Source organism: Wasmannia auropunctata, unplaced genomic scaffold (assembly GCF_000956235.1).
Source record: "Wasmannia auropunctata unplaced genomic scaffold, wasmannia.A_1.0 LD336078.1, whole genome shotgun sequence".
NCBI classification, from domain to species: domain Eukaryota; kingdom Metazoa; phylum Arthropoda; class Insecta; order Hymenoptera; family Formicidae; genus Wasmannia; species Wasmannia auropunctata.
Genome location: NW_012026812.1, coordinates 1,690,566 through 1,708,362, shown reverse-complemented (window position 1 = coordinate 1,708,362; position 17,797 = coordinate 1,690,566). Strand labels below are relative to the sequence as shown.

Genomic DNA, 17,797 nt, shown 5'->3' with positions numbered 1-17,797 from the left:
TCTCTATATATGTACTTTTAACAATATTTATGATCTTTTGTGCATCTCCACAGATGCGTAATTAAATTTAAACTATAGTTTAAATAATATATTATTTAATTATAACGTAACATTAAAATTACTTCAAATTTATTATGACAAATAAGTAATTTACGTATAAGGCGCGGCAACTTATTTCTTACGATAAAACATAATAAACACTGAAAATCGTTTGTTAATTATTATGTAACAATAATGTTCTAGAATGTTTTATTAATAAGGTCTTCTCGAGAAAGCATATATGCTTCGCATTAAAGGACACGTGAAATTGCTACTGTACATAAACGCATTTTTCGAGAAATCACGCCTCCCGTCGGCGAAGGATTTGGATGTTCCTCCTTTTCGTTATCATCCATGCAACAATATTTTTAATTATAATTTTATCGTTTAATTCTTTTCAAGGTAGTATGAGACTAGCATTAAAGAATACAAGGATTGCAGATATATATATATGTAATAATTCAGCGTGTTGCTTTTCGGAGCTTTGTCGAGCCCGTCAGATCACGTTGCGCCTATTCTCTCCCGTCGGCACTTGAATAGACGTGGTACGTAGTTCCTTCTTTGAAAACGTGGACGTGGGGCTAGTGTACGGGGGAGATCGCCGGTCCCACCCAAGAGGCCGGCATGTCTGGTGATATAACCTCTTTGGTGTATATATAACCTCTTTACGCGGCGTGAAAAAAGTAGACGAGCGCGGGCGTCTGTTCCTTTTAATTTTAATATTTTGGAATCTTCTTTTTCTCTCCGTCTCCCTCCTTCTCTAAACTTGAGAATCTTAATTGGGATTGTTTTGTTTTGAACTCAGGAAGCGTAAGTGTATCCGAGTATAACCGGCAAAGAATAAACACAATGACAACAATAACAACTTTATTGTTGATTTTTTGATTTTTGATTGACGTAAGCGAGTTTTTACAAAGAACACTAATATTCACATGTTACTATTGTGCAGGAAATCTAACGTGTTGCGTCACGTAAACACTTGACATTTCCATTAATTGATATAAATTGATTGAAATGATGAGGGCATTGAACTTCAAAAGAATTGTAATTGTTACATGTAGATCTGTGTACAACTGAAAACTATTATAATTATAAATAGGTAAAGCCTCAAGAATCATATACCTAATTTACTTATATTGACCATCATCTTTTTTAAGCCTTTGTCAAGCTTTACAAGATGTATAAAACGCAAGTATCGCAATCTGTTTACAGAAAGGCAGAAAGTTATAATGTGAAGAAGGTGACAGATGCTTATGGCCTTTCTGAAGCCCCTCACTGGGATCAATCTACCAAAAAGTTATATTTTGTTGACATATACAATCAGTACATACACAGGTTAGATCCTGCAACAGGTGATGTGAAGAGCGTGCGCATAGGTAAGATTTCATATACTTTACGAACTTTCTTATGTTTCACTGAATTTATAGCACATTTTTAAGTCCCACGATACTCTTTCAGATCACGGGACTGTTGGAGTTGTTGTACCTGTGACTGACGAGCCTAACCAGTTTGTAATAGGTGCAGGGAAAGATGTTCTTCTCGCTACGTGGGATGGAGTTAGCGATAAATTGGAGGACGCCACAGTTTTGTGTTCGCTTGACTCTCCTCAGTCTGACACAATGATCAATGATGGCAAAGTGGACTCAATTGGAAACCTTTGGATCGGTAAACTGAAAATGTCTCTATGATTAACAGAAATTAATGTAACTTTGATCTGCAATGACTGATATTTTTCACAGGTACTAAGGGTAAAGATAATGAAGCTCGCAATCTAGGAACGTTGTATTCCATTGACGAAAAGCTTGTACCTGTGAAGAAAATATCGCCCGTTTCGATGAGTAATGGATTAGCATGGAATATTGAAGACAACACCTTTTATTATATTGACTCACTTACTCGTCAGGTTGCAGCGTACGCTTATAATCCGAGTAGTGGGGCAATATGTAAGATTTTATTAGTTTTCCATTTAAAATTATTATAAGTGTACGTCATATGCAGAAAATAATCATGGAGCATACAATTTAGTAATAGAAATTAGGGAGTGTGCATGTTTATAGCTTTTTTTTATTTCAGCTAACAAGAGGATTGTATTCAATCTCAACACTACTAATTTGCCAGGAGTTCCCGATGGAATGACCATAGATACAGATGGCAATCTTTGGATAGCATTATATGGTGGACATCATGTAAGTTATAATGTAAAGTAGGCGACACTTAAAGATTGACGAATTGTAATATAATATTCTATAAATTTTATATATATATATATATATATATATATATATATATGTATAATGTTTTAAATTTCATTATAAGTAATATTAAAGAAAGAAATACTATTTTACATTTGTAGCAAAGCTAAAGTCATTAAATGCGTCTGTTGTGATCTGTACAACATCAACTTGAAGCATATTTTTTTGTAAAATTGTTTTTTCCGGATATTAATTTGAGATGTTCTCCTAATTCATTGAACCATAAATAAATTTAGCAGCTCAAATATATATGTAGTATATATATATAGAATATGTATGTGTAGAAAAAAATATTTATGAAAATATTTGGAGTTTTCTAAATTCATGAAAATGTTTTATCTATAGCTTATTCATGTGGATTCGAAAACAGGAGAGGTGTTACGCAAAGTTAAGATCCCAGCTGAAGACGTAACCAGTGTCGCATTCGGCGATCCGCATCTGGATACTTTATACGTGACCACGTCGGGCCACAATTTAACTCCAGAGCAACGAAAAGCGACTCCTGACGCTGGTTCTGTATTCGCGGTAAAAATCCCAGGAGTTCATGGATTTGTCTCGAATTCGTTTGTGAAGTGGATTTAAAAAATCAATAGATCTGAAAAGCGATCTGAAGGCACATATCACATATTGTGCGAAAATTTGTTGTATTCCTAAATTTTATAATGTTGACATTAAAAATTTTAAACGTTTCTCCTAAAAAGTATTTTTTCCCCCGTTAAGCCGAATATACATTTACGAACGAACACCGAACGTCTGTTATTATTATTTATTGCACGAATTCAATTGCTATATGCAGAATAATCCGAATAATCAAGAAACGGGACAAATGACTTAGAAGCACGAATATGAATATCCATTCGCGTTCGTTCGGTGTATATCCTGCTTTAGTTAAATAAACAATTTCGCAACTTATATTTAGAATGCATTTACGTTATCACGAAGAATTACCTTATCGTTACGTAATTTTAGTTTTAAAAATGTAAAACTTGTGTGAGAACGAGAATTGGCAAACGATGAAATAAAATAGAAATAGAAATAGTTAACAAGTGAAGCTGGTAATTCTTTGTTCCGAATGTCTTTAATATCAGACATACGTTAGACATACTTATACAAATTGTCTTTAGAAAACGTTCACGTTTTCCGAAGCTAATTACATTAGATCTGTTGTTCCTGTAGAAAAAAGATATCATTACTATCAAGTACATACAGTAGAAAAATAATGTTTCCTTATGCAGAAATACCTTAGTAGGATTCGTGAAAAAGCAATGCATTATTTCATTTATCTCTGTGAGTGTATAATGATAAATTAATTAAATTTACTTTCTAGTGAAAGGTATGTATACAACCAAAAATTCATAATTTGAAGTTTTTCGGTTTTATCTAAATTTAATATCATTAAATGTTATGGAAATTTAATATTTTATGATTAATAACATTAGAAAGTGCGTATTGAAGTTTCATTTGTACTCCTTTAAGAATAAAATAATTATAAAAAAGAATAACTGATTTTAATACGTAAATTTGTTAGAATATGTGAGTGTGTATGTGTATCCTCCAATCAAGAAAAATTAGTAGATTACTAGTAATTAAATTACGACTAATTACAACGTTAGAGAACCGATCATTATCTTTGTAGAATGAAAAAATTTTACAGTAAAGAAACAAAATACACATATATACATAGGATAGAACACTTTTGTCACAAATAATTCTATAATTTACTGCTAATAACAATTAAAAAAAAAACAATTTACTACGTTTATATATTATAATAGCGAATTCCCGATTAGTAGTACGCATTGGTGCATATTAAAGCTGTTGTATATTGAAAATAATCAGAGTGTAAAAATAAAATATAAATATTCCGAATTACCAATTACATATGTATACAAATATGGGATGTCGGACCTTTAAATTATAAGTAAGTAACTCAAGATCACAAGAGTGGCGTCCATCGGGATATTCTCAGAATGTCGATCTTGGCAATTACAAAGCGGATGAAAGCTCAGGCGAATTGCTTGCAATTGCATGTTCCGACGGATAAATATTTTTTTTCTACAATTATTGTATTTTACTAAACATTTTATTAAATTTACAACTATTTTGCTAAATTTTAAAGTATATTAAGAATTATTCGCGGTTTAATTCATAAATTACTCTATATTTATATTATACCTTCGTGTTAATTTGTGTACGACTTTAACGTGCACCAATGCGCAATAGCGCGTCCTTCTGAATTCGCTATAAATCAGACATATATTAATTCGATGCATTGGAATTCGATAATTTTACACGCAATTGATTTCTGTATTCTAGTTTAATAACTCGGAGCCGGGGTATTAGACTTACGAAACGCATGAAACGTAGTGATAACAAACTAAAAGGAGTACTTTCCACTGAGGTATCATCGCTATTGCACAAATACAATTCATCGTCTCAATGCAACGAGTTAACGATATAACGTTATCAGGCGAAAATAATTGTAAAAAAAAAACGTACAAAGTATTATAAGTGCAAAAGTATGTCGGTTGCACGTGACTTATTTGAGCGATTCTAATCGTCCAATGTTATAATTTCAACGTTATCAAGGAGAAGCTTATCTTGTGGCTTCTTCGCAAGCAGCTTTTCGTTCGCGGTTTTTCCTCTGGCTGCATCGTATATCCTACAGTCGGCGGTCGATGACGGCCTCAAAGTCTCCGGGACCTTCGGCGGCACCACACTCACGGAGGACGAGAGATTTTTCGCATAATCTATGCGCTCCATAGTCGGCTTCAGCGGCGCCTTCTGCTGCGGTATTATCTCCAGATGCGAGTGCTGCTGTAATTGCGACAGCATCGAGAGCGCCTCGACCGAGCTGCCGGAGGGGAATGTGGCCGACAACGAGCTCGGGACCTCCATCGCCGGCGTCGCGGGCGGTTTCGGCTTGCTGACCGACTTCTTGTAAGCATGATACTTGGCGGCCGCGGTCGCGGCGCTCTTGATAACGCCGGGCGGCTGCGAACCGACGGCGCTCACCGAGAGGCCGCTTAATTCCGAAGGTATAAAAGGCGGTTGCGACATCGCGGCGGAACCTGCCGATGACATCGCGTTCAGCAGATTTGGAAAATTGCCAGACATCGACACTGGCATCGCCGCCGCCGCCGCCGTCGCCACCGCAGTCGTCGTCGTCTTGGCTGTCACCGACTTTACCTTCCTCACGGGATGACTCTGCACGTTCGTTTGCGCCGTGTAAGGTCGCTGGGAGTTCTTCTTCGACAGTAATTTGTGCTGCAGCGACGTGCCGGAGCGCGACACGCTCGGTAAGTTCATGGGCAATGCCTGCTGTTGTTTCATGATCACCGGCGCGGCCATGGACGCGTGGGCGACGTGCGGCATGGCCGCGACCGGATTCGTCGTCACGGCGCTACCGCTGTTCTTCAGAGGCGAGTGCGACAGTGATGGATTGTGCGCGGGTTGCGGCTCGGTCAACGATTTCGAGACTCGTATTTGCGGAGCGCCCATCTGCTTGGGCGGGCTGCTCTTCACCTGCTGAATGATGGACGGCTTGAGCAGCGATACCTGCGCCGTCGCGCTGGACGAGTGTAATACCGGTTTCGTCGGCGATATCTGAAGGGATTTAGGAATGTGGACGGGCAACACCGATTCGTTCTGCGCGCTCGGCTGCTTCGTCGTCTTGTGATGGGGCTGCTGGACCATCGAGGTGCTTACCGGCGTTATAGATATGTTAGGTCTGTCCTTCGTTATTGATATAGTCGTGCTAGTCTTGGCCGCCGCTTGATGGTACATGGACGCCGGTCGTGAGGTAGTCGGCGCCGTAGAATTACTTAAGCTCAGCAATTGTTGCACCGACGCTGTCATAGGATCTACGGAACTTTTTAGACCACCTAAATTAGCGATGTTACTCGAGGTGTTAATATTAGAGCTGGATGTACTCATGGTCGAAACATTGCTGATGCTGGTTATCGTGGTGCCGGGATTGTTTAAGCCGCTCGCGAGATTGGTCAAGGACGACAGGTTGCTCTGATACTGCCTGAGGATATCTTGATAACTTTCTACTTGATTCAAATAGGTCATAGCCGCCAGGGGATCGGCCAGTATAGCCGACAACATGTTCGCGTTGACTAACGGATTCATGAAATAGGGATTTATCATAGAGCGATTCGGCCCGGACGCGCCCATGTAATTCGCGAAGTTATTCTTGGAGCTGAACTGATTCATCATGCTGCCACTCTGTTGCAAGTATTTGTTAACGTTAGGTGGCCGTCCCCTCGGACGTCCGGTAGACGTCAAATTTCTATGCGGTTTGCGAGCCTGCAACGCCTGCGGGGACGTCGAGTTCACTGGCGCTTGTGGAACGGGCGCCTGCAACGAGATTGATATTGATTTGATAATAATTCAATTACATGCCGACGATCGCGATATAATAAGGGGACGTAAGGTGCGTTTATTTACCGAAACAGTAGAGACGACGACCTGGGGTGGCACGTGAGAGCTAGTGTTGCTGTTAATAGATGCAATTTTGTTTGCTTGTATCTGACGTTGACAACACTTAATAGCGATATCCAAGACGTTTCCTTCCAGGTTCTATAAGGTAATAAAAGCGTGATTAGTACTTAAAATTTCGCGACTATTATCTGGTATAATTTAATTGTCTGCATAAATGCACGAAACGATAGCTTATAATAAATAGCTTAAACAGTGGTTCTTTAATAAAAAAAGACGCTTTTGACATAAGGTAACATTTATGATATGATACGACTTACTTCAATAACATTTTTATTATTGTCAGACACGTTTTATTTTTTCTATTACGCAAATATTTAGATATCAATTGCGTGTCGTTCCCGGAAACGAATGTATTGTAAAATAGTTGTGCAAGTGTACGAAAAAAACGAGTAACATCTAACAAAAGATAAGAAATATCCAATGATGTGATGTGAATAATTCAATACAAGCAGGAAATGAGAGTTTATAATAAATAGTTCATGAAAAAAAAGAGGCGTTTTCGAATGACAAATAAAGTAACATTTTATGACATGTGATATGACCTACAGCAATAACACTTTATTATTGACGAACACATTTTATTTGATCTATTATGCAAATATTTGGATATCAATTGCGCGTCAATACTGGAGACGAACGTATTATAAGACACAGTTGTACAAAAAAAAAGGAATAACATCTAACAAAAAGAAAGATAAGAAACTTCTATGTGATATGAATACTGCAATACAAGCGAGAAGAAGTGACAGTTTATAATGAATAGTTTATAATCATTTGATTCCTTGAAAAAAAAAAAGAGGCGTTTTCGAATAACGTAAAGTAACATTTTTATCACATGTGACATGACCTACAGCAATAACATTTTATTATTGATGAACACGTTTTATTTTATCTACCATGTAAATACTTGGATATTAATTCGCGCGTCATTATCGGAGATGAACGTATTATAAGATCCAGTTGTGCAAGCGTACGAAAAAAAAAAGAAATAAGGAAAGATAAGATCTGGTGGGAGATAAGAGGCACAAGAAGAGGATATATAACTTCCTCTGTTTTAAAGCCATATGCAAAGTGCACTAGCATAGATAACACTAATTGCGACAGCTTGTAATTATCGTCGGAAGTGTAACAATATCTATAAGCTTTTACTACACTTACTTTATTTCCTATATACATCTTGTACGTATCCGTCAATAATGTTGCAAATGCCTGGATAGTCGAATCTTTGCCCTGCAAATGCTTTTGGACGAGTTGATATGTTTCGTATACGTCAAGTAGCACTTGTGTTCTAGCGTCCGTTCTAATGAGGTGTACGCTGTCGATCGTGCTTGCCGAGCCCATCGCCTGAACTCTGCTCCTGAGCGACTGCTGACACAGCGTCAGAGCTTGTCGAGATAATTGTTCCCTCTCAGAATCACGTAAGTATTTCCTAGACGCAGAAGAAGCTTGTATTACAATAAGATTCTATTTCATTAAAAACTCAAAAAAAAAATATATTATTTATATCCATATTTTCTCACTGCATCATGCAAGAAGAGTAAATAATGTGTTTTAAATTTAATTTTACTTGTCTGAATCCGGAATCTTTCCGAGCTGTATGCACAGTTGCATTAACATTCGGCTGTCGTTGCTCTCTTTTAACACCTGCATAAGCAGCGTCACGCACTTCGACATGTGTGAAGCAAAGCTTCCGGGTCTGTCAATTTCATTGACCGGAATGTGCCACACCCCCTGTAACACAAATATTATTTTTAAAGAATATTTATGTACCAATAATGGTCGCGTAACAATGGTTATATTTACACCGTACGTTTAGCTCGTGATTTATATTATACCCTATATTCAAGCTAAATTTGACACAATAAACCGTTTACACTGTTATTACTCTCGTGATTAGGATGAATGAAACGTAACGATGTAAATATGGCCATTGATATGTTAACAAAAAATTTGTTTCATTAGTTTTACAATATATTTTTACACATAATTACAGGTCTTACTAGATAATTGAGCAAAATGATTATAATTTCAAGTATCTTTAGGATAACAGTAATACTGTACCTACTTTGTTATGCCATCAGGTAATAATAAAATAATTATTTGATTATTTTTATAACCTATTATTCTGTCGCAAATAATAAGAGAAAGGTTTTCTATCTTGCTATTTTACAAATTTAAATGACAAAAAAGTATTTACGTCAACACGTGTATAATTTTGTGATAGTAAAAGGCATAAGCACGGGGAACGAAGGAAAATAGTAATAGATACAGATCCCGGTGGGGATGATGCTTTAGCAGTAATGCTGGCTCTTATGTACGAGGCTAAAACTCGTGATATCGATATTCTAGCCATAACTGTCACGTATGGCAATATAGATTTGGAAAACGCAGAACAAAATTTATTAAAAATCGTAACAGTTGCTGATAGAAAAGTAAGCATTTAACGACCAAATATTTTTAACATATGTATTCGAATCTTTTAACAGTCTATAATATTTCTCATACAATATATCTACGAGTGTAATAATATTTCCACAACTCTTGGCACTCAGGTACCTATATATTCTGGCGCCCGAAAACCATTAATAAATGAATATGAAACTGACAATTTCTTTGGCGACGATGGATTCGGAGATTTTAATTTTACCAAAAAGATAACTGCGAAGATTGACAGGTCGAAACATGCTTCTGTATTGCTTGTAGATTTAGTGAAACGATATCCAGGTACAATTAACAATTATTTAAAATAGTATCTTTGTAAGATCTCCATTTACTTTGACATATATTGTATCTAATTAATTTTATTTTTAGGTGAAATAACTCTAATCACTCTCGGGCCTCTGACAACAGTTGCTACCGCAATTGCATTAGAACCCAATTTCCTACATTTAACGAAGCAACATATCATAATGGGAGCGAGCGTCAAGCCCGATGAGGTTGAATTTAATTTTAAACAGGATCCAGAAAGTAATTGGATGGCGTTAAATAATGTCAATAAACCTAGTATTATATTTCCGATAGACACAGTAATGTCCCATGCTTTTCCACTGGTAATATATCTACAAGTATATTTAGAAGCACTTGAGTATTACGTTAATTTTAAAATAATGGAACCCTTCTTCAAACAGGCGGAATATAGAATCCTTTTCAATGATCTGGATAAATCTACGGCAACCTTTTTGCATCGGACTACAAGAAAGGCTTTAGAAAATGCAAATAACACGTGGCAGCCAGCAGATGGTATGACCATGGCAATTGCGTTAGAACCAAACATAATAACGCGATATTATGACACTAACTTAACTCCGGTACTTGCTGGTGATGCAAGAGGTGCAATTGTGATAAATTCAACCAGCGAGGTACATAATGCAAGAATTGTACAATCTATTGATAAAGCTGCATTTAAACGTCTCATATTAAAATATCTTTCTAAATGATTTAAATTAGGCCAATTGACTTGAATTAAGAGATCATGTTATATATAATTGTACATAATTATTATCGTATTATTTATTGCCAGACACTAATATCTAATTTTAAATTATATATAGTAAATAATAATTTATGTTATGTATGTATACTTAGTTATAAAGAATACTCACATTAAAAAAGTTGGTACTCCTTCTCTCGGCAAAAAGTCCTTGAAAAGTTTGTCCGGGATAGAATTGACAAGTATACGTTCCTAATAAGATATCCTTACACTTTGTGATGTTCTTCGCCTTTTTATTGTTGAAGAAGAAGTGTGACAGTCTATAAAACGACTTGTGATGTTCCGCGAACCTTAATACACACTGTTCCAAACCAGCCAAGCAATACGCGATTAATGTCGCCACCTCTTCCTCCGGCATCTGTTCCTCTAGAGTTAAAATACAATTGTCAAAAGTAAATTATAGTAATTTTTGTACACTTATTAAAATACGATCATACAAATTATAAGAAAATAAAATTATTTTTATGATAATCAAACAGCAGTATACTTTACCATCGTCTGCGTTATCAGACTCTTTCTTCTTTTTGTCCGCGTCGCTCTCGACGGATTCGCTGTCGCTGTCGGTGGAGCTGTCGCTGTCGGAGCTGTCGTCGCTACTGCTGGATTCCTCGCTGCTACTGGAGCTGGAATTATTTGTCTCCGTGGTCGTGGTTGTGGTCTGCGTAGTCGTGGTGCTTTCTTGAGAGCCCCTCCTGCTTAAAGTCATTTCTTCATTCGCATTGGCTTGCGCTTTTCTCCTATCTTCTATTTTGTCTTTATTTTCCTTTTCCTACGCATTAAAATTAATTGCAATTAATATTAAAAATTTACACAGTAAATATATAATAATACATATTTCTCTCACAAACTCACAGTAGTTTGCAAATCTTCGTTCTGCAACCACTTGCCGTCGAATCTTCTGGTATCCTCATCGTCCGCCGAGGATTGTTGGGTTTCCTGGCTAATTTCCATTGCCTGTTTCATGAGAGCGTCCATCAACTCCTGTACATCATCGGTCTTTTGTTCAGAATTTTGTTCAACTGTCAGCACGTTTACGGGGCCTTTCTTGCCCTCCTCGGCCTTTGCCTGCGATTTCGTTTTATCGGCGCTCTTACTCTCCAGCTTCTTCTTTTGCAATTTCGTCTCGTTTGTACTCTCGTCGCTGGATATGATCATTACATCGTCGCTCCTTTCTTTCTCCTTCTGCGACACCATGTCGCAGACTTTGGTGATCAAATCGTCTATTAAGGCTACGACGTCCTGCATCAATTGCAAATGCGAGACGCTGCTCAATTTTATTCTCTTCGTACTGTCGTGCGACAGCTCATCGGGAAATCTCTTACGGCTCTCGGACTTTCCCAGTACCGCGGAATTAATATCGGAGATCTTGCTCGACTTATCTATAATCTCTATCTCTTCGATACTATTTGATCGTTGACATACTGCTGCGTTTTTATCCGTATCAGCTGTACCGTCGACTTCCTTCGAAACACTTTTCTCAACGTCGCTCTCATCTTTTTTCTTATCGTTAAGCTTAGGCTGATACTTCATGAACGGCCCCTCGGAGCAATTTTTGAGATGCCAATGGAACAACTGACCTAGTGATTTCTTCAGCGGCTTTCCCTCGTGTTGTTCCAAATACTTCAGTATACTCGCATGAATGCGATAATGAACTTCTAGGGCCTCTATAGATAGATTCTGTGAACTCTTGTGGCTTATTCTACGTGGGTATTGAGCGTTATTCTCGTACAATAATTCACTAGCCTAAAATTCAGATATCGATGTTAATCAGCATCAAATATTATGTATATAAAAAGATATATAATAAATAAAATGATTAACCTTTGCGTAATGTTCCAAGAATACTGGAGGATCCTGATTTTTCTTCTCTGCGACTTTACCAAGCATATATTGGTAAAGCCATCTCTCGTCATGCTGTATGGACGGCTCCTCGATAGTCTGGCATATCCGGTTAGCGGATTCGAAGCACTGATTCGCGATCTTCAGCATCTCTTCCTTTCTAGTTTCCAAAATTTCGAATCTCTCCATGCTCAACGTGTCGGTCTCTTGCTTGAGCAATCGCGAACAAAACGAATGGACCATGTAAACGAAATTCCCGTATTCTGTCCAAATTACGGAATGACCCGGCGCCAGCTCGATGGCATGTTGATAACTCGACTGCGCCATTTTTGCCTTATTGAGAAACTTATCCTTTCCTCTAAAAAATAAAAAAAAAATCAGACATATCATACGCGTAAAGTGTAACGCAAATTTAAATAAAATTTCGAGAGCAATACTTACATAGGTTTGTAACTGTTCAACCAATTCTCTATTATGCTGCCCGTTGCCATAGCTAAACCCGCCCACGAATTCAATCCCTTTGGATACAGGCACAAATCCAGTAGACAATACCGGCATGCGTGTTCCCACTTATTGTTCTTGAAATAAAAATCGCCCAGCAAGTAGTAAATGGTGGATATCGAGTGCGGCAGGGGTTTCGTCACGCTCGGCATCTTATCCCTCGCGCCGAGTATGTACGCCGTCATCTCTTCTACTATCTGATTCGGATCGCTTTCCTGCGGGACCAATTTGATTATTCTCTTAAACAGGATCTCCGTGTCCGTGCTGATGGATACGATTCTGGGGGACTGAAAGTTCGGCAGCTGTTTCGGTTTGTAAAACTCGAACAGCAGCTGCGCCCCGTCCCAAGTCAAATCCATTCCGGGTACTCCGTGTTCCTGAAGATACTTCGGTCGCGTTTTGTTCACCCTGTTTGGATGTTGGTACAGGCAAAAGAATATCTGCTCCAAGTACTTGGTCAGCCTGCTCTTCACAGAACTGTACATGGGCGTTTCGAGATGCGGTATGATAAGATTCATGATGAAGAACAGGAGTTTCGCCTCGTTGAAACAACACCACGAATGTCGACCGATAAATTCGTGAGCAATGAACAGAATCATGATGGACGGCGGTATGCCGTCGTCCTCGTCGTCCGATTCGGAATTATGAGAACTGTGCGATTTATTTTTGTAAGGAGACTCCGTCTTCGCCCTTTCCTTGTCTTCTTTGCTGTTAATAAATCAATTCATGTAATATATATATATATATATATATATATATATAATAATAATATCGAATACACATTTCTTGATGGACTTACTATTGCAGAACGTAATGTAATAGGATCCAAGGTAGAACAGTCTCCAACGGCATCTCCACAGCATTTTCTGGTACATCCAATTGATGACAAACAATGTGAACTAAATTTTGTACTAATCTCGATAGACGAGACTCTGATAAATATTTCACTGAAATTATAATAAATACAATAATAATAATCCTAAAATTAACGTAATAATGTTACATTGCGAGAGAATTATGATTATAGATTATGATCTTACCAACGAAAACACTGGCTTCGATCGTACAAGCTTCTAATTTCTCAAGTGCCGTTACAACAGAACTCGTCCACTTCTTCTGCTCAGCTTCGTCTGAGGAATTCAAGTAATTTTGCCACGATTCATTCAGACAGGCCTCCGCCCAAACGTAACATTCCTGAAAGTATTTGGTATTGTTGAAAATCTATGGCGTGTTTTCATATATGTGTATATATTTAACTTATTACTTCATAATGTTGAAGTTGCCACAAGCTGTCAAGTAACATGTTTAATTGTCGAACTCTGTCAACGATATTTTCATTAGCCCCCAACAATTTGTGTCTCTGTTTGGCAAATTTAAAAGTATCCTGCAATATGTAAGACAATTCCGCATATTTCTTCTCCTCATACAGATGTTGTATCTCGCCTAACTTTTGACCCCTATATAACAAAAGAATTAAATTATAGTATCCGCTTTAACGTGCACATACAGTATTCCGGGCACGTATAATAATATACGTTTTAGTACAAATATTAAAAAAAAAATACCTCTGAATCGACGTCAACTTTTTCTTTACAAGTTTGGCACTAATTTGAGAGTTATTCTTACAATTTAAAAGCATAATACACGGATTTAGACTTTTACTTTCCATTTCATGTAGACGATTCAACAACTGAAAGAAATTTACATCTGCTCGTAACAATAATTATTTTAACATAATTTTAATATTAAACTCTCTTACCAGTTCTAACGTTTCTATGACTATGTCTATGTCACCTTGGCACAGGAAAATGTTACTTTTAAGCCACAGAATTCTCAGTAATGTATATAAATTTTCTTCATTTAGAAGATCCTGTCTAACACTTGCAAATATTATATGTCCCAATTCTTCTGCTGGCATACCAGTGCCAAGCTTATCCAATCTGTAATTATTTTATTTGTACAAAAAACTGATTTTATTAATAAAAGGTGAAAAAAAAAAATATTATTGGAAACTTACGTTGGGCTTGGCAAGGTGTCTGGTTTATTATCGAGCCACCTGTCTGTATGAAGCTCGCCGAACAACAATGTCGCTTCGGTGTCCAATTTCAGAACTTTGTCATTCACATCCTCATCGAACGGCGACAAATGCGGAATATGTTGTCTGAAAAGATTTTTCTAATTCAACCTTTCGTTTTCAACAACATGAAAAAAAAATCAATCCTCCGTGTAGCTACCTCATAAAGACGTATGCCTGTAGATAAACGTCCGACATTCCCTTCGGCCATTCCTGGTTCCATTTGGTACACAAAAATTCCGCAAATTTCGTAATGATTATCATTAAATTGCTCTTACTGCTGTGCTGGTTTATAAATGCGTCCACATCGGCAGTTTCTACTTCCGACCCGAAGTATTTCTGTGGTTGACTGTGCGGACATACATATAAAATCAGATTAGTAACGCATTGTTACATAATTACGACGAAAGTTGAACTACGGGCGAGATACCTTGCGTCGGGACTTGGCGATTTCGAGCTTTCCGAGCTTTTGAGAGTTTCCACATTTTTATTAGCGTCCTGATTCGCAAACAACTGGTACATATCCATAGTGTCCATGGAATCATCCATATTTTTACTAGCGTCGTCTTTAGTCAATCTTACCGTGTCGGGTCTGTAAAAAAAAAAAGATCAAAGAAAATTGTACTTTACACATCCTAAATTAATTGGCGTACACGTAATTATGTACACATACAACAAGGTACTAGGGAACAATCTTCTAAGCGTTTCCTCCAACTGAACATCGTCCCTCTCGGCTTCCCTCCTGTTCGAGCCTCTCACTCTCGCGGATCGTCTCATGCTGCTGCAAGCCGCAATGCTGCTCCAGGCCCACTGCTGCAAAAAGCATAATGCACTTCTGCGCCTTTTCTTCACCTTCTGTCCTTCCTCCTTTCCGTCAGCCTTCTCGGAATTGGTTTTGTCGTCCGCCTTGCACATCGCATCGCCCGCTTTCTCAGCACCCCTCTCAGACGCCTTGTCGCTCGATTTATCACTCTCCTTGTCGCTCGACTTCTCATTAGGCGCTCCGTTGTCCATGCCGTAAATATCGTCGGCGACCTTGTCGCTCTCCAACTTGTCGATATTCGCATCCGCCTCGCAGTGCATCTGCTCCTCCGTTTCCATGTTTTTCGCTTCGGCCTGTTCCTCGCACTGCAAACCGTCCGTGTCGGACATCCTCAACGCGTCCTCATCCTCGACAATTTGCACGTCGCTCGAGCAAGACTTCTTGTCCTCTTCGATTTCAATCTCCATCGCCGTGTCCGCGTTGAAGGCTTGATTGTCGTCCGACATCTCGCAATCTTCCGTTTCGATCTTGATATCGGCCTCTCCGTTCGCAATCACGTCGTTTTGCGGATCCACCTCCATCACATTCGCATTACCTTCCGCAGTCTCCCCCTCGTTACTCGCCGCGCTCTTATCGTCGGGCTTCTGAACCGACAATACAATTTTACTAACAAAGTTCAAATTGTTCTCGGTGATGTACCTATGCATGTCCAGTAGGCTCTCTCCGAGAGCCAGCCACGTGTAGCTCGTCAGGGGCACTCTCAAAGTCAGCTCTGGCAAGGATTTCGGCGTGAATTCGGCCTTGCAAACTTCCGCCCACTTCTTGGAAACCTCCTTCGCCTCCGCCAGTAATTTGTCGCCCAACACGTGATCGTACTCGGTGTACAAAGGTGGATCTAACTGCCAATCGCTGTTGTACAGCTTGTAGCATTCCTCCATACACGGAATGTCCTTGAATATCCTGTCGCGGAAGGCCAGACCCTTCACGTAATTCGCATCCCTCTCCAGCGCCACGGAAATGTACAGCAGACAGTTCATGTAATCGGGAACGGCGTACAAGGCAGTTATGAGGTTGTCCAAGCACGGCCAGTGATTGAGATTGCACTTCAGGCCTTGCCTGAACGACGAGCAGGCGAGCTCCAGGTTGGAGGTCTTCATGGCCAACGTGCCGATCCTGTGCCACAGCGTCACGTCGGAATCGTCCAGGTTCGCGGCCTCCCAGTAATTCTCCACGGCAGCCTCGTAATTCTCGCGGGCCGCCTGAATGGCGCCGATGTTCTTGTAGCAGGAGTACTTCAGGGACAGCATCGGCCTGGACCTTCCGTCCGGCACCTCGGGCTTCCCCACCTCGTCCAACAGCTCGGTGTCCAGGAGGTCCTTGAAGATGGTCAGCGCCTCCTCCCATTTGTCCTCCTTCAACAGCTCCAGGGCCTTGTTGTATTCCGTCAGCGCTATTTGTTCCTGGAAAAAAAAAAAAATTATATCTCACATTTTTAACGCACGTGTCAAGTACGTTCCTCGGAATTTCAATTTAAATATCTGACACTCATTAACGTAGTATGTGATAATTTAGAATGTGCCTCGCTGAATTGAATTATATATACAAATCACATACACACCTGTGGATAGCGATCACTTTTCTCCTATAAAAAGTGGCGAAAATGTGAAAATTTTTATCATTAAAGATAAATGAAAAAATCTTTCACTTTTCGCGTTTCCGCCCTCAGCGTGAAAAACGCACACATGATCGCCATCCCTGGCGGTTGAATGGAGACACAAGGGTTTTTTTTTTCAAACGTTCATCATCCACGCGCATGGGATGGATAACGCCGACGCAGCGATACATTAGTAAATTAATATTACCGATAACAAGTACGAAGAGACAGAGGAGCGTTTCGAGGAAACGATATGCCCCGCGTATCCCTTCGAATCTTAGGTTATACATAGATGTAAACAACGCGGCGGACCCCTACCTGCGCCTCCTTCGTGATCGTGGGTACATCCTCCTCCTCGCTTTCCTCGCTGGACTCCTCGTTGAGCGCCGATATCTTCATCATCCTGAGCCCGATCTCGCGCGGTATCGTCTACATGCAAAACGTCAACAAAACAGCCGGTTTTTTAACACGCCGCCATCGGGGGCTTCAATGGGGGGAGGGGGGGGAGGGGAGAGGGTGGCACGCGGGTGGTCGAAGATGATCCGGAATATCCAGATAAGAATGAGGTGCCGCACGAGATCCGTGCCGTCCGCACGATCACGCCTCGTCTTCTCTTCCCTCTTTTCACGCCCCTACCACGCGCGCGTCCGGTCCCTCCGCGGAAGCGGAAAGAAACGCA

General features: G+C 39.4%; 2 protein-coding genes and 1 long non-coding RNA gene across 3 annotated transcripts in view; 2 read left to right on the top strand and 1 right to left on the bottom strand.

Moving 5' to 3' along the window:
* The window catches only part of LOC105448775 (regucalcin-like), a 19,445-nt gene extending 9,166 nt beyond the window's left edge, over window positions 1-10,279 (top strand). The window contains exons 5-8 of the mRNA XM_011687534.1: window positions 2,113-2,225; window positions 9,350-9,521; window positions 9,609-9,847; window positions 9,926-10,279. Coding sequence (XP_011685836.1) covers window positions 2,113-2,225; window positions 9,350-9,521; window positions 9,609-9,847; window positions 9,926-10,234 — 833 coding nt within the window. The 3' untranslated portion in view covers window positions 10,235-10,279. The remainder of the gene's footprint in view (window positions 1-2,112; window positions 2,226-9,349; window positions 9,522-9,608; window positions 9,848-9,925) is intronic.
* LOC105448776 lies at window positions 603-1,344 on the top strand. The gene is made up of 3 exons (XR_974276.1): window positions 603-849; window positions 989-1,138; window positions 1,252-1,344. It is a non-coding gene; the product is annotated as an uncharacterized LOC105448776 (long non-coding RNA).
* On the bottom strand, window positions 2,917-17,756 carry LOC105448778 (calcineurin-binding protein cabin-1-like). Its single transcript, XM_011687535.1, has 19 exons — window positions 17,437-17,756; window positions 15,375-16,924; window positions 15,132-15,293; window positions 14,862-15,050; window positions 14,645-14,788; window positions 14,387-14,567; window positions 14,193-14,317; window positions 13,892-14,084; window positions 13,668-13,821; window positions 13,427-13,574; window positions 12,568-13,335; window positions 12,109-12,484; window positions 11,140-12,030; window positions 10,780-11,056; window positions 10,400-10,653; window positions 8,365-8,528; window positions 7,956-8,226; window positions 6,744-6,875; window positions 2,917-6,653 (listed from the first exon to the last, which is right to left on the bottom strand). The coding sequence occupies exons 1-19, from the start codon at window positions 17,518-17,520 to the stop codon at window positions 4,845-4,847; spliced, it is 7,872 nt and encodes a 2,623-aa protein (XP_011685837.1). The 5' UTR covers window positions 17,521-17,756; the 3' UTR covers window positions 2,917-4,844.
* Between the last annotated feature and the right edge of the window lie 41 nt (window positions 17,757-17,797).

Coding starts and splice junctions, on each gene's coding strand:
- LOC105448778 (XM_011687535.1), bottom strand. CDS start 17,520: ATGATGAAGATATCGGCGCTCAACGAGGAGTCCAGCGAGGAAAGCGAG. Junction 12,031..12,108: donor TCTTGGAACATTACGCAAAG/GTTAATCATTTT, acceptor TCTGAATTTTAG/GCTAGTGAATTATTGTACGA. Junction 8,227..8,364: donor AAGATTCCGGATTCAGACAA/GTAAAATTAAAT, acceptor TTCTGCGTCTAG/GAAATACTTACGTGATTCTG.